This window comes from Meyerozyma guilliermondii, genomic scaffold (assembly GCF_000149425.1).
Source record: "Meyerozyma guilliermondii ATCC 6260 scaffold_6 genomic scaffold, whole genome shotgun sequence".
Lineage (NCBI taxonomy): Eukaryota > Fungi > Ascomycota > Pichiomycetes > Serinales > Debaryomycetaceae > Meyerozyma > Meyerozyma guilliermondii.
The window spans coordinates 862,817-876,749 of NW_001809795.1; the positions used below are offsets into that span (position 1 = coordinate 862,817).

Here is a 13,933-nt window from a genome sequence, read left to right on the forward strand (position 1 = left end):
CTACTCCTCATATTTTTAGACATAACTAGTTACTTATTACATTATAGAGGTGTATAGAGCTGTGTCAATACTTCAAGGGTTGATTGTACGAGGAATGATTTCTTATCGATGCCTCTGTTGGGTTATCTTTTACGCAGCCAGCATCAAACGTTGATCCTAAAATTGTCTTCGGTGCTTGTTATCTTTATAGAGATGATTGATACATTCCCTTCGAATTGGATAGTCGCCTATTGTCGTGCATTATGTGTTTTGCGATGCTGCCCTGTCTGGTACAATTTTACATGCTCTGGTAGGGCGCATCCAGCCTCGATCACAAGCCAAACTCGTATTGCAGCCTGATTTGCTCGAGCTTCTTCGTTCGTGGGACTCTGGAATCTTCAGTGCCTGAAATGTGTGTTTGCTTTACGTGGCGAGTCCTCAATAATATGTGTTGCTATAAATCTTCTAATTCTTGTAAAACCCTTGCTCTTTTAAATGAGCCACGATAGGTTCAATTGTTGTTGTCAAGTTCTTTTCGTCGACCACGGAAAACTCTCCCTTATCTCCTTTAGATTTAACAACTAAAACATTTCCTTGTCCAACCAAGTCGATAAGACTGTCAATATTTTTCTCAGTAGTGAAAATCACGCCTGCTCCTGATTTGACCAACTCGTTGATGATGAAGGCATCGATATCTCCGCTCAAGTTCGTAATACGACGACCACCAGTAAATTGGTTGAGGGTAGATTGTAACGCAAGAGCAAGATATTCTCCTGTTTTGGCCTCGTCAGTTTTGATGATGATTGCAAAACCTTGCTTGAATCTAGGTGGATTGGTGTCACGGAGGATACTAACAACCTCAGGATAAGAAAACCAGTCGGGAATTTCAGTTCCATCTCTTAAACGCTGTCTAAGTTCGGTACCAGAGATATTCGCTGTCTTAACCTTTGAGGTATCAATTGTATCAATAGGAGCATACCTATCTTCATCAGGCAAATAAGTCACCATTCTGAAAGGAACAACTTTAATTTTAGGCAGTAATTCATCTTTCAATGTGGCCAAAAGTTCCTGTGCATCGTACGGTCCGTAAAAATCAATGCCCTTCGAATTTTTACCAGGGCCAGCATGGTCTCTTCCAACAATGAAATGATCTACCCCGTAGTTCATTCTGATCAAAGAATGCCATAATGCTTCACGGTCACCACCCATTCTCATCGCCAAGGGCAAAAGAGACAACGTAGCGAGACCCTCAGGATACTTCTTCAAAATTTGATGGTACACTTTCACTCTGGTGTGATGGTCAATATCGCCGGGTTTAGTAAGACCAACGACAGGATGGATCAAAATATGACCGTCCTTTCCAAGGTCGTTAGCGGCGCGAACGGTCAATTCACGGTGGGCCCGGTGCATAGGATTTCTTGTTTGGAATGCAACAATATTGTGCTGGTCCCATCCTAATTTGCCAAATTCACTGCGGAGTTCGGTGGGAGTTTTACGGAATTCAACATAATCATAATGTTTAGGGTAGTCCAAACCTTGGATCGATCCACCAACGTAGTAATCGCCGGCAGTTTCATATAAATATTTGACTGCTGGGTGTTCAGGGTCTCCACGGAATACCTTCTTGGCCTCAATGGCTTTGTCCGGCTTATAAATAGATTCGATCGTCAAAATGGCAAGAGGGGTCTCGTCCCTCAAATCTGTCAAGACGATCTTTTGGCCCACAGTGAGTTCTTTTGCAACTTCCTCCGAGACATCATAAGTGATTGGCATAGGCCATAATAAACCCTTCCCTTGGTCATTCTTGACAGAGCTCAATCTCATGTCATTAACGACACTGTTATAATCCTCTTCATTCAAAAATCCGGTCAATGGAGAAAAGCCACCGTTCAAAATAAGCTCTAAATCGCAAAGTTGTCTTGCAGTCAATTCTAGTTTCTTGAGACCAGTAGCTTCTGCTAAAAGGTTCTCACGCTGTGGTCTATCTCTGGTAACTAGATCTTGCAAGACTTCTCCATGGGGACTGGGAATAGGCATTTTCGAGTTGGTTAATCACAGAATAAAAATTCATCTAATATAGCCATAGATCAGACAATACCACGTGATCAAGTGCAACAACTACTTTTTCCCTCCACCATAGTAAGCTACCTTTTTGCCGATATACTCCTTGTACACCATCAATTGTGGAGACCTCATTAATCTGGACATCTCTTGTAATATGAGATCGTAGCTATCTACATGAGCAGCTTACAAGTTTTAAAATTTTAGTTGTTAATATTGTAGACAATGAGTGAAAAGTTCGTAATATCCCAAACAATGCGTCAACAGGCAATCCAGTGTTTACTGCTGCTGGTGTATGTTGAAGCGTAGTGCTTTTGAAGTAGCTCTTCACTTCCCCACCAAAAACCCCCACGTTCGTGGGGGTGATCAACACATGATTCATATAGTGTTACGTAAGCTCTCACCTAGGACTATCGATTCGACCAAATTGTTGGGCTTCAAGGTAAAAAAAAATAACATGGGTAGAGCGTGCTATGGAGAAACTGAAGAAGACATCTTCTTGGTAGACTCAAGGCTCACCCAATTTTTTTTCAGCGTGATTAATAATCGCCATTAATCTCGGCTCTCACAAACCCGTAATCGGCGAATTTTGAGCGAATTGCACGCCGCAAGCTTCTCGCGTTAAAGTTCTTATAAATACCTCATATACCTCGCAATTGCGCAAGTGTGAATAATTGCACTAAGACATTATAAAGATTAAACATAAAATGGGTGCCCCAACGTAAGTTCGCTTATTTTTCGTGTGTTATATTGGACCGAGGTTGTCTAGAGCATCCGTGATTATCCGCTCGTGCGCAAAGAATTTCTATACTTCTGCCCCTCCCAGTTAGCTTCGGCAATCTATAGCTCATTGATAGGAGGAGTGAACGTGCGACGATGACGGAGGAAAAAGAACACACGCTCAGTAGACTAACCATGGTCCAACAACATTTGGAGTCCAATGACTGCTCACTGAAATCCAGTGTAATGAGTACTAACAAGAATAGTGGTGATATTGGTTTGATCGGTTTGGCCGTTATGGGTCAGAATTTGATCTTGAACGCTGCTGATAATGGTTATACTGTTGTTGCTTACAACAGAACTGTTTCGAAAGTTGACCACTTTTTGGACAACGAGGCAAAGGGCAAGTCGATCATCGGTGCTCACTCCATTGAGGAATTGTGTGCCAACTTGAAGAGACCAAGAAGAATCATCTTGCTCGTGAAGGCTGGAAAGCCTGTCGATGATTTCATTGACAGTTTATTGCCTCACTTGGAAAAAGGTGATATCATTATCGATGGTGGTAACTCGCATTTCCCCGACTCAAACCGTCGTTGTACTGACTTGGAGAAGAAGGGCATTTTTGTTTGTTGGCTCTGGTGTGTCAGGTGGTGAGGAAGGTGCCCGTTATGGACCATCCTTGATGCCTGGTGGCCACCCAGATGCTTGGCCCCACATCAAGGAAATTTTCCAGAGTATTGCAGCAAAGTCTGATGGTGAGCCATGCTGTGACTGGGTCGGTGATGGAGGTGCTGGTCATTACGTGAAGATGGTGCACAATGGTATTGAATACGGTGACATGCAATTGATCTGTGAGGCTTACGATTTGATGAAGCGTGTCGGTAAGTTTTCTCACAAGGAAATTGGAGATGTGTTCACTCAATGGAACAAGGGAGTATTGGACTCTTTCTTGATTGAAATCACTAGGGACATTATGTACTTCAATGATCCAACTGATGGTAAGCCATTATTGGAGAAGATTTTGGACTCTGCAGGTCAAAAGGGTACTGGAAAATGGACTGCTATCAATGCTTTGGACTTAGGTATGCCTGTTACTTTGATCGGTGAGGCCGTCTTTGCTCGTTGTTTGTCTGCCTTGAAGTCTGAGAGAGTGAGAGCTTCCTCTCTTTTGACCGGTCCATCCACTGATGACTCTCCAGTCACTGACAAGAAGAAGTTTGTAGATGACTTGGAGCAAGCCTTGTATGCATCGAAGATCATTTCTTACGCTCAAGGTTTCATGTTGATCAGAGAAGCTGCCAAGGAGTACGGCTGGAAGTTGAACAACCCAGCTATCGCCTTGATGTGGAGAGGAGGATGCATCATCAGATCTGTGTTCTTAGGAGAAATTACCTCCGCTTACCGTGAAAAGCCTGACTTGGAGAACTTGTTGTTCCATCCTTTCTTCAATGAGGCTATCACCAAGGCGCAAAAGGGTTGGAGATCCACAATCAGCAAGGCTGTTGAAGCAGGAATTCCCGTGCCTGCTTTCAGTACTGCTCTCTCTTTCTACGATGGTTACAGATCTGAAAAGTTGCCAGCTAACTTGTTGCAAGCTCAAAGAGATTATTTCGGTGCTCATACCTTCAAGGTCTTGCCAGGCCAGGAAAACGATTTTGTCAAAGGAGACTGGATTCACGTCAACTGGACTGGAAAAGGTGGAAATGTTTCCGCATCTACCTATGATGCTTAAGGTTTTCATGTGTAATTTGCTTTGCAATAAAGTCTAAACAGTATTCATTATAAAAAAACACATAGTAATTATTATCTCTATTGAGCACAAGATTAGTTGTGCGTGGTTATAATTTAGAAGGGTCCCTAGAATGCCATTCCATGATTAAGTCATCTTTGGGAAATATAGTTGCAAATACCTTGATCTCCTCTGACAATGGTGTTTTATGGTGAATCAAGTCAGCATTCATCATATACTTACCCAACATGCCAGTGAATAACATGAGGACATAATTTTGACCCAAACAGACATGTGGACCCGTTCCAAACACCAACCAGTTTCTATTTGTCATTTCCTTAGATGCATCATACCATCTCTCAGGAATAAACGAATCTGGGTCATCATACACTTCCGGATCATGTAAAGCTGGATACAAAGTCGGAATAAGCATAGATCCTTTAGGGGCAGAATAAGTCTCAGTGACGGGGAATTTTTGCTTAACAACGTAGGGAACCATGAGAACAGGTGGCCTGTAACGAAGCGATTCTCTAACGACGAAGTTGGTGTAGGTCATCTCATTAATTAAGTCGTAAGACAAGGGCTTAGATGGGTCATTGTCACGCACTTTAAGCTGTTCTTCACGAATTTTTTTGACGACATCTGGGCGGTCGGCTACAATCTGAAACAACCAGCAAGCCAAGGATGATGATGCATCTTGCGACGCAAAAAGAAATGTAAATATTGCCTCCGATATCTCCCTGTTGGAAAATTCACGAATCAATAATTTTGAAGCGGCATCTTCTGAATGTTTTTCTCTTGCATCTTTCATCAAAGAAATCCATTCATCCATAATACAAGTAGGAGTGCCATTCTCCTCATTAATATGTTTTTTAGCCATTGCAGCACAAGATTCAAAAATCTTCATGGTGTCATCGGCTATCATTTTACCATACCAAGTCTTAGTGTATGGAATAATGATGGGGAAGTTAACTAACTCCAAGGCAGCAGTAATACGATAGTAGTTGTCAGCAATCAACTTAATCTGTTCCTCAGTAATGTAGTCCCCACAAAACGTTCTCAAGGAAAGAGCACACAATAATTCTCTAAATTCGGGGAAGAACTTGCGAGGACCATCGAAGTTCGTGAACTTTTCCAAATACTTGTCCATATACTTCTCTTGAACTGGGATATAGATCTCAAGAGCTTTCAGTCTAAACAAGCCATTTAAGGATCTTCTGTAATCGGAATGTGCCTTTCCATCTAAAAATACCCAATTCGATGGTCGCAAAATCTTAACGGCAACATCAACAACACAAGGTTTAACATATTTAGGAGAAGCCAAAATCTTTCTGGTCAAATCTCTGTCCGAGGCAATTACGACGAACTTATGAAAAATGGAAACACACGATAAAGGACCAGAGTTCCACTTGGCCATATATTCCTCGAACTTTGGGTCTAAAGATTCAAGGAATGGGCCAATTATCGGCCACATTTTGACTCTTGGACCAGCTATGGAACCCTTACGCAACTGGTACATCACCTGGTCATAGGTAAATATCAAGACAACTGTCGTACAAAAAATCTGCACCCAAGTTAAGTTCGTGAAGACATCGTTTACGTAACTTCCGACAGTTCCGCCAATTGGCGTACTATACATATCGGTAACTTGATTGGTACTGTTAACATCCATATTGACGTAACACTAAATCCGAAGGTACCGCGTGAATGGTGGTAAAAGAAAGGGTGAGAATAAGAAAAACAATTATAAGGCCACAAAAAAACTTATCCGAGAGTATACGATCGTATAAAATAGTCACGACATTTTAAAATGTCGCGCAGACGAGAATTTTTTTTGGGATGCCGCACTGCATTGGTTGCAACAGCATTTATGGGGAAAAGGAAATTGCAAGGTAATAAGAATGAACTCAATCGAAAGCGACTCAAAAATGAGCAGGATGCTTTGCTAGAGCAAGGTTTATTCGATAAAGCACTGTCTCATACATCAGAACAAAAATGGGAAGACGTCGAGCAAGATTACGAGATGGTCCCAAGAGCATCTTACGATGATTCAAAAATTGTCGAGGGTTTGCCCACCAAGAATGCAGACGGAAAGATTACACGTAACTTGCGAAAGGTTGAGCTTGAAACTCACAAAAGTGAAGACGAAGCTGACCTCGAAACTGCAACTGAAGTTGAGATAACACAAGAGGCAAACGAAGAGGAAAAAGATCCATATGCACATTTACCGCCTGCTGAGAGGCTCACGCTATTAAAGGAAGAAATAGCTGAACTATCTTCGTCTTTACTTGAGGACCCGGAAAGTAATTTCAAGAATTTAACAAGGTTGAGAAAAATGTCTGAATCGAAGAATTTTGCGACTAGTCAGTTGGCAACTTCAGCCTTAATACCTGTCTTCAAGGCTCTTGCTCCATCATATTGCATAAGACCGCTTACCGATGCCGAAAAGCGTGAGAAGGTAAGTAAGGAAGTTGCTCGTCTCCGTCAATTCGAGCAATCATTGGCAATGAACTACTGTCAATTTGTAGATCACTTGGCAACTTTGGCCAAGATTTCGGTTCTGAACTCGAGAAACAACAAAAGCATAACATCTCAGATGATCAAGCGAGGATCTTTAGCGTGTAAAGTTGCATGTGAATTAAGTACTTCATCCTTGCGTTTCTTTAATCATCGAAATGAGTTATTCAAACTAATTATCAGGCGTCTCAATAGAAGACCGCTGGATCCCGATGACCTCGAGGTTTTTAACAGGTGCTTGAGAACGCTTGAAACCCTTTTAAAAGAAGACGAAGAATCAGGTGAGATTTCTTTGGAAGTGACGAGATTGTTGTGCAAGACGTTGCGAGAAAAGAAGTTTCGAGTTGATGAATCCGTTATAAACATTTTCTTGAGTTTGTCGCTTCTCAATGACTATGACCCTAATGGAAATAAAGAAGCTGATGATAAGCCGAAGTTGAAGAAAAAGGATAGAGTCCATTTGTCAAAAAAGGAGAGAAAAGCTAGAAAGGAAAGGATAGAGATAGAGGCAGAAATGAACAGAGCAGAACAAGTGGTCACCGCTGCCGAGCGAGAAAAGTTCCAAGCTCAAGCTTTGAAAGAATTGTTAACGTTGTACTTGAATATTTTGAAGGCAGGAGCTTTAGGAAGCGACAATGGGACTGCTACCAAGTTGATTGCCCCTGTTCTTGAGGGTCTCTCTAGATATGGTCGCATGGCTAATTTTGATCTTTTAGGAGACTTTTTAGAGGTTTTGAGAGAGATTCTTGACACCTCCATTGAAGAGTTGAATTCCGCAGGAGAAGGCGGGATCGATGATAACAATGACGACTCAAATCGCATGAAAGTTGTCTTGTTATGTGTTGTGACTTCTTTTTCTTTGGTTACTAACAATGCATCAGTGGGCAAACTTCCAATTTCATTGGATCTTTCTAAGTTTGTTACCTCACTATACACAATTATATCGGAAATCAGTCTTGATTGTGACTTAGAACTTTCCCTGAAATCATTGCGCTTAGCTGATCCACTTGCCGGTGATCGCCCGTTCAAGCCTTCGGTTAATGTCTCAACAAGAACGGAATTGTTGTTGCGTTGCCTTGATTCAATATTTTTTGGATCCAAAAATGGAACAGCGTCTCGTGCATCCGCATTCACCAAAAGATTGTACATCACTATTTTGCAGACTCCAGAAAAGTCTTCATTGGCGTTGCTAAAATTCGTAGGGAAGCTAGTCTCCCGTTATGATGAGAGTATCAAGGGTTTGTGGAACACGGAAGAGCGTATTGATGGTAACGGTGTTTACAACCTTGGCATTGAAAGAAATGGCATGATAGTTGACTTGGACAGAAGTAAAAGCGAAGCCGCGACGTTGTGGGAAAATGTTCTTTTAGATAAGCATTACAGTCCTATGGTACGAGATGGAGCTAGATCGTTGTTCAAAAACAGTAAGCTTCATGACAAGACTTAGTGACGTTTAATATATTCATCAACTACTGTATCGAGCCGCGCGCATTTTCAACTTAGGTCAGGGATCCAGGATAACATAACAGTAATGGATACCTGGCTCTTAGCATTTTTGATAACTTTCGGAGTCTTGATACTCTTGGTTATCTTGCTTGCCTTGAAGTCATTATTGCTTGACGGCAGTGGTTCCGACTATTCTCTACTTCCGAATGATGATATACCTACTCATGATATCCCTCGAGACTTTCTTAATGATGAGGAAATCTATGAAGCAATTGGCTACTCAGTTTGATTTTGTTCAACTCTCGCCAGAGGAGCAAACTGCATACTTGAAAGCGGAAGAGTATACTAAAACGCATCCTCCAAACTTTCACCACACGAGAGGAAAATCTTTTACACCAGAAGACGAATTTTTAATAAAGGATCGGGGCATCGCTGCATTCGAATTCGAGCAAGAGCATGATCTTCTTTCAGCGCGTTATTTGGTCGCCGACAGAACCGAGATTAACTTCCATAATAATGATACTCCATATTCAACCGCTACCTCTGTCTTGAACTACTCACTTCCAGTCAAGAATAGAACATTTTCGGATACCGTCTATTTCGAGGTCAAGATATACGAATACCTAAGTGGGCCTGCTAACCCAAATGGCCATTTCGCAATTGGGCTCGTGACAAAGCCTTACCCATCTCATTTCAGACTTCCGGGGTATAACTCTTTTTCGATTGCATACGAATCTACTGGCAATTTGAAAATCAACAAACCATTTCCAACCCCACTTCAGCAGCATCAAGGTGAACAGAGCACATATAATGCACAGGTTTTGCCGCCTCTAGAGCAATCTGACATAGTCGGGTTTGGTTACTCTGTCTTATCGGGAACGATATTCATAACCAGAAATGGCCGAAAAATGATGGACATCATGCAGGGTTGCTATGTTGACCTATATCCAGCTATAGGATGCTTCTCGACTAATGCAAAGTTTCTGGTCAATGTGGGGCAGCTTGGATTTGTGTGGGTTGAGGCCAATGTGCGTAAGTATGGCTTCGTGCCGACACACGATTTTAAGAAGATAGGTGGGGACAGAGGATTAGCAACCCTTCCTGATTACAACAACATCAACAAGGATAATAAGGACAAAGTTTTAGAGAAGGGAGAGGAGTTACCGCCAGAGTATCCTGAGGGGGAGTTGGATTTCTTCGGTCGTTCATCTCGTGAGCTTATTCGAGAGGGAACATCCTCGCGCTATCTTGAAGTTTCGGTACCTTCGGAGAAAGATGATAAGGTGGATGAGGCTAGTGATAATGGAGAACCCAAGGCTTCACTCGAAGGAAGCTCCCCAAGAGTTACTTACGATCCAGAAGACGTTATGGATGAAAGAGAGCGCGACTACGAACAAGCTACGACTCAGAGAGAGGAAACACCACTGGGGGCTGCTAAGAATAGTGGGGAACTGCAAAATGCCAGCGATCTGCCGGTCATACCTAGTAATCCAGAACGATCCTCTTCCAGTTCTTCGCCTTCTGTGAAAAAAAGTGCTAAAAAGAAGAAAAAGTCGAAAGCGAAGTCCAAGAAGAGCGGGCGAAACAAGAAATAATTGAATAGGTCGTAGTTGCAATCAGAGGTATAATCAAAGCTATCCGCTGCTGAAATTAATGCATAGCATTATTTGGGATTTTTGCGAAATTGTATATTTTTACGCTTCTATGAGATTAGGAATATTCTTCGCCCATGTGATCTTTGTACTTCACAGTTTGATTCGGTATATGATTATCAATGGCGTTTAAGGATGACTGAGGTAATTTTGTCTCGCTCATGTGATCCCGATTCAAATTGGTGGTCGGCCCATTGGTGTTCAAACCGAAATGTTCAAGCCTGGGGCCACTTGTCGGACTCACATACATATCGCTCTTCGCCTTTCGATTCTTGGCAACTCCATTCACTCTGATACCCTTGATAGTTAGACCAGTCTCTTCAATGGGGAACTTTCTGGGTCTTCCTCTACGATCCTTACGCTTGAGCAATTCTTTGACTGCCTCATCATCCATGTCACGCAAATGCGTCACCTGTGTGAGCTGTCGAGAACCTTCCTGACCATTCATATGACCAAGAGATGAGTTGGGTGTTGAGGGATTAGACGATTCCTTCAATATTTTGTTGAGTTGCTTAAACCGAGGATGCGAGGAATCGATATACAGCTTAGTCGAAGGATCCAAAATAAGCTTTTTTGGCCTACCTCTTTTCTTCTTCACAAGCATAGTTCTCTCTTGAAACTTTTCTTGAGAGACATTGGGAATGGTCTGTGGCGGACTCTGACTGTCCTTCATTAATTCATCATGGCGTTGAGCTGGGGTATGATGATAGGGTATTTGCATTTGCTGCTGGAAATGCTGAGGGTACTGAAGTTGTTGTTGATACTGCGATATCTGAGGTTGAGCTGGCTGTTGTAACCGAGGAGGAGCAGGATTGTGAATTTGGGATTGTGCAGCTTGCATTTGTGGCTGATATTGAGGAGGGATTTGTTGCATAGGGGGTTGAATTTGGGACAGCATTTGAGTGCTCAGACCTGAGAGTTGCTGCATATGCTGAATCTGTTGCATCTGCTGAAGCTGCTGCATCTGTTGCATTTGTTGTGCTTGTTGCATTTGTTGAAGTTGTTGATACTGTTGCATCGACATTGACGGAGGGATACCAAGTGGGTTCATACCGTTACCAGCATAACCAACTCTTGAATGTAGGATGTTTGCAGTCGGGATAGTAGTATTAGATGTTTCACCTTGCCCTCCGTGGTTGGGAACTTGCGCTCCATTTCGATCTATCTGATCGTTGTAGCCAGGGGACGGAAGATACATAAGCGAAGGAAGAATACGTGAGCTCAAACTTCAGAGCTGTTGCAACCTATAAGAAGTACACAACTTCTATGGCTGTTCTTATGCGTTTAGCTTCTATAATGATCTAGTATATTTGCAACTAGTAGATGAAAACCAAAAAAAAAAATAAGTTCAAAAAAAAAATAATTTAAAAAAAATAATGGGCGAAGGTGGATGGATGGGTAAACGAGAAAGCGGCTGCAAGATTTCCAACAGAGTATCATTACAAGTACGCCCACACAGATTCGTTCGTCTATTACTATTATAATTATGCCACTACTAACTCTTTGGGGGGAATAATCGTGAGTAAGTTATCCTCAAAGTTGTTCACAAAAAGGGCTGAATCTACAAGTCCCTCATCAAACTTTACATCAAACTTGACGCTGACGTTGCGGGACTCTGATCCTTCAGGCACGTCTTTGATGACGCTCGAGGGAGTACCAATAATTTCATCAAAAAGGTCACCAGAAGGAGTTATGTTTGATAATGAAGTTTTCTTGAAGTCGAAACTCAAATTTTGCACCTGAAAGCGGGGTCTTGTGACAGGTGGAGAAACGATGTCATCAAAAAGGTCAGAAGAGGGCCCCAACAATGATGGAGAAGGAGTGGTCGCAAATTCGGGGAATCTCTCAGCATATGCAAGCTGCTTTGCGTCTTGAAGAGCTCTCTCGAAATCAAGCATGAAGTCTGAAGTTGTAAGTTCATCATTTAATTCGTATACTGCATTGAACGACACAACATTCGAAGGTTTCAAATCTGCAACTTCCTCCTTCTTTGGTTCTTGCTTTGGAGCTTCAGGTTGTGCGATTTGAATGTTTGACAAGTCCAAATGTTCTCTCAGCGAGATGAATTTAGCAACATTTTCAACAGACTCACTCGAAATGCGACCTAAATAGGCCAATACGTCACCTTTCAATAATCTGCCCTTGGGGCCAGAAGCAGGGATCTTCTCTAATGCATCTTCAACTGAAATTTCGTTTTCATGTAGAAGTAATTCCACCGAGGGAAAGAGCTTTTGATGGGGGTTAGCGCTTTTGAAAATACCTGAATTCTTGTTCTTTTCTGATTTGGAGGATGAAGGCTCACTCTGAGTTTTAGTGTCCTTTGCTTGAGATGATTGTGCAGCGGTGGAACTTTTCTTTTCGGACTTCTCTTCTTTGGTCTGTTCCTTGTTCGAACTTTGCTCTTCCTTGGGCTTCTCTAAAGTAGCTAGGTCGTCTCCTGGCTCAGCCAAATAGGCAATGGTCTTACCAACAGGTATACCCGAAGCACCTTCTTGTTCTAACACCTCCCACATTATCCCATCGTCCAGAGCCTCCACATCAATAGTAGCCTTGTCTGTCTCGACTTCGAGCAAAACGTCACCGGCTGAAAATTTGTCGCCTGCTTTCACTTTCCATGATACGATTCCTCCTTCAGTCATAGTTGGAGACATTGCAGGCATCTTAAACAGAGACGCCGCATTTAAGCATGCCGAGATGCGGAATCGACGAGTGGCACCACGCATGAGCGACAGGGAAGCGCCTATGCGTATGGGATTGGCGACTACTTTGTACATGTTATTCACTAGGAAACCTTTCTACGCGGATAAATATCACCGATCGGAATGTTCAACCCCGGTAGATACACGTGACATGAGTCACACGCTCATATGGGTTGCAAAATGCTTTCCCACTTATCAGCTGCAAATGCTGAACTACCTTGAATGATAATACACAAATAGTTGGCTAAGGGCAATTCAACCATTTAAATATTTATTGATTATTACGCATTCCTTTACCCAAGGCTCTATTGTTAATAGCACTATCGACGAGGACCTGAAATTCAATGACACTGCTGGGAACATTGTGGCTCAAAAGCTAGCATCGAACTTGAACGGGTGAAATCTTACTCATTCGCTGGCGATTGCAGTGTAAATGTCGAAAAATATGCTGGATGGCCCCCAATTGACATACAAAACCTCAAGTATTCAATGCTTTGACATATGAGGCGATATGTATCTGGAAAGGGTTCAAGAGTATTGCAGCATTGGTTTCAGTTGATTCAAAAAAAGGCTTGATTGTTGTCTTGACGGCAATATTGAGATGAACCCATCTACGAGCACGTAGCGCTTCGAGCGATTTTATTCTTTTGTCTTTGGTTATCGACTGTGCATTAACTTTACCGCCATACTCAATCTCTATTTTCGTTTGTGGTTTTTACCACTCGGGAAGAATCCAAACGAGTCCAATATGCATCAACACTACGCCGCACGTCAAAATTTACCAAGAATGACAATTGCAAAACGCAACCTTGCCCCCTCTTAAAGTCAGCGAGTTGAAAATTAAAATCAATATGGATCATCTGTACACTTTTGACTCGCCATCCATGACCCACTCTCCTATGATCAACTATAGAAAGGACGCCAAGAAAGGTGTGAAATTCACTTTTATGGTTGTGGGGGAAAATCTACGTTTATAAATGCTCTCGTCAACAAGCCAGGAATAATTCTTGATTGGTATGACAGATCGTTGTTCAAATCACCAATCTCATGATTAATTGTTACTCCTTGTGATGCAGAAAGGACACTCACTTTATGAACATTAACGGAAGTACTGTAGCCAAGATCTAGGC

The 13,933-nt window shown here is 42.2% G+C and overlaps 7 protein-coding genes across 7 annotated transcripts; 3 read left to right on the forward strand and 4 right to left on the reverse strand. All coding sequences in view use genetic code 12, as the record gives it.

Moving 5' to 3' along the window:
* Positions 1 to 444: 444 nt before the first annotated feature.
* MET3 (sulfate adenylyltransferase) lies at positions 445 to 2,016 on the reverse strand (the record flags this gene model as incomplete). Its single annotated transcript, XM_001483078.1, has 1 exon — positions 445 to 2,016. One exon carries the CDS (start codon positions 2,014 to 2,016, stop codon positions 445 to 447), a length of 1,572 nt encoding a protein of 523 aa, XP_001483128.2.
* Positions 2,017 to 3,262: 1,246 nt separating this feature from the next.
* GND1 (phosphogluconate dehydrogenase (decarboxylating)) lies at positions 3,263 to 4,492 on the forward strand (the record flags this gene model as incomplete). The annotated part of the gene is made up of 1 exon (XM_001483079.1): positions 3,263 to 4,492. One exon carries the CDS (start codon positions 3,263 to 3,265, stop codon positions 4,490 to 4,492), a length of 1,230 nt encoding a protein of 409 aa, XP_001483129.2.
* A 106-nt stretch (positions 4,493 to 4,598) lies between these two features.
* On the reverse strand, positions 4,599 to 6,161 carry ERG5 (C-22 sterol desaturase; the record flags this gene model as incomplete). The annotated part of the gene is made up of 1 exon (XM_001483080.1): positions 4,599 to 6,161. One exon carries the CDS (start codon positions 6,159 to 6,161, stop codon positions 4,599 to 4,601), a length of 1,563 nt encoding a protein of 520 aa, XP_001483130.2.
* Positions 6,162 to 6,299: 138 nt separating this feature from the next.
* On the forward strand, positions 6,300 to 8,453 carry PGUG_05086 (uncharacterized protein; the record flags this gene model as incomplete). The annotated part of the gene is made up of 1 exon (XM_001483081.1): positions 6,300 to 8,453. One exon carries the CDS (start codon positions 6,300 to 6,302, stop codon positions 8,451 to 8,453), a length of 2,154 nt encoding a protein of 717 aa, XP_001483131.2.
* A 205-nt stretch (positions 8,454 to 8,658) lies between these two features.
* On the forward strand, positions 8,659 to 10,047 carry PGUG_05087 (uncharacterized protein; the record flags this gene model as incomplete). Its single annotated transcript, XM_001483082.1, has 1 exon — positions 8,659 to 10,047. One exon carries the CDS (start codon positions 8,659 to 8,661, stop codon positions 10,045 to 10,047), a length of 1,389 nt encoding a protein of 462 aa, XP_001483132.2.
* A 115-nt stretch (positions 10,048 to 10,162) lies between these two features.
* PGUG_05088 (uncharacterized protein) lies at positions 10,163 to 11,302 on the reverse strand (the record flags this gene model as incomplete). Its single annotated transcript, XM_001483083.1, has 1 exon — positions 10,163 to 11,302. The coding sequence occupies one exon, from the start codon at positions 11,300 to 11,302 to the stop codon at positions 10,163 to 10,165; it is 1,140 nt and encodes a 379-aa protein (XP_001483133.2).
* Positions 11,303 to 11,588: 286 nt separating this feature from the next.
* On the reverse strand, positions 11,589 to 12,878 carry PDX1 (Pdx1p; the record flags this gene model as incomplete). Its single annotated transcript, XM_001483084.1, has 1 exon — positions 11,589 to 12,878. The coding sequence occupies one exon, from the start codon at positions 12,876 to 12,878 to the stop codon at positions 11,589 to 11,591; it is 1,290 nt and encodes a 429-aa protein (XP_001483134.2).
* Positions 12,879 to 13,933: the final 1,055 nt, after the last annotated feature.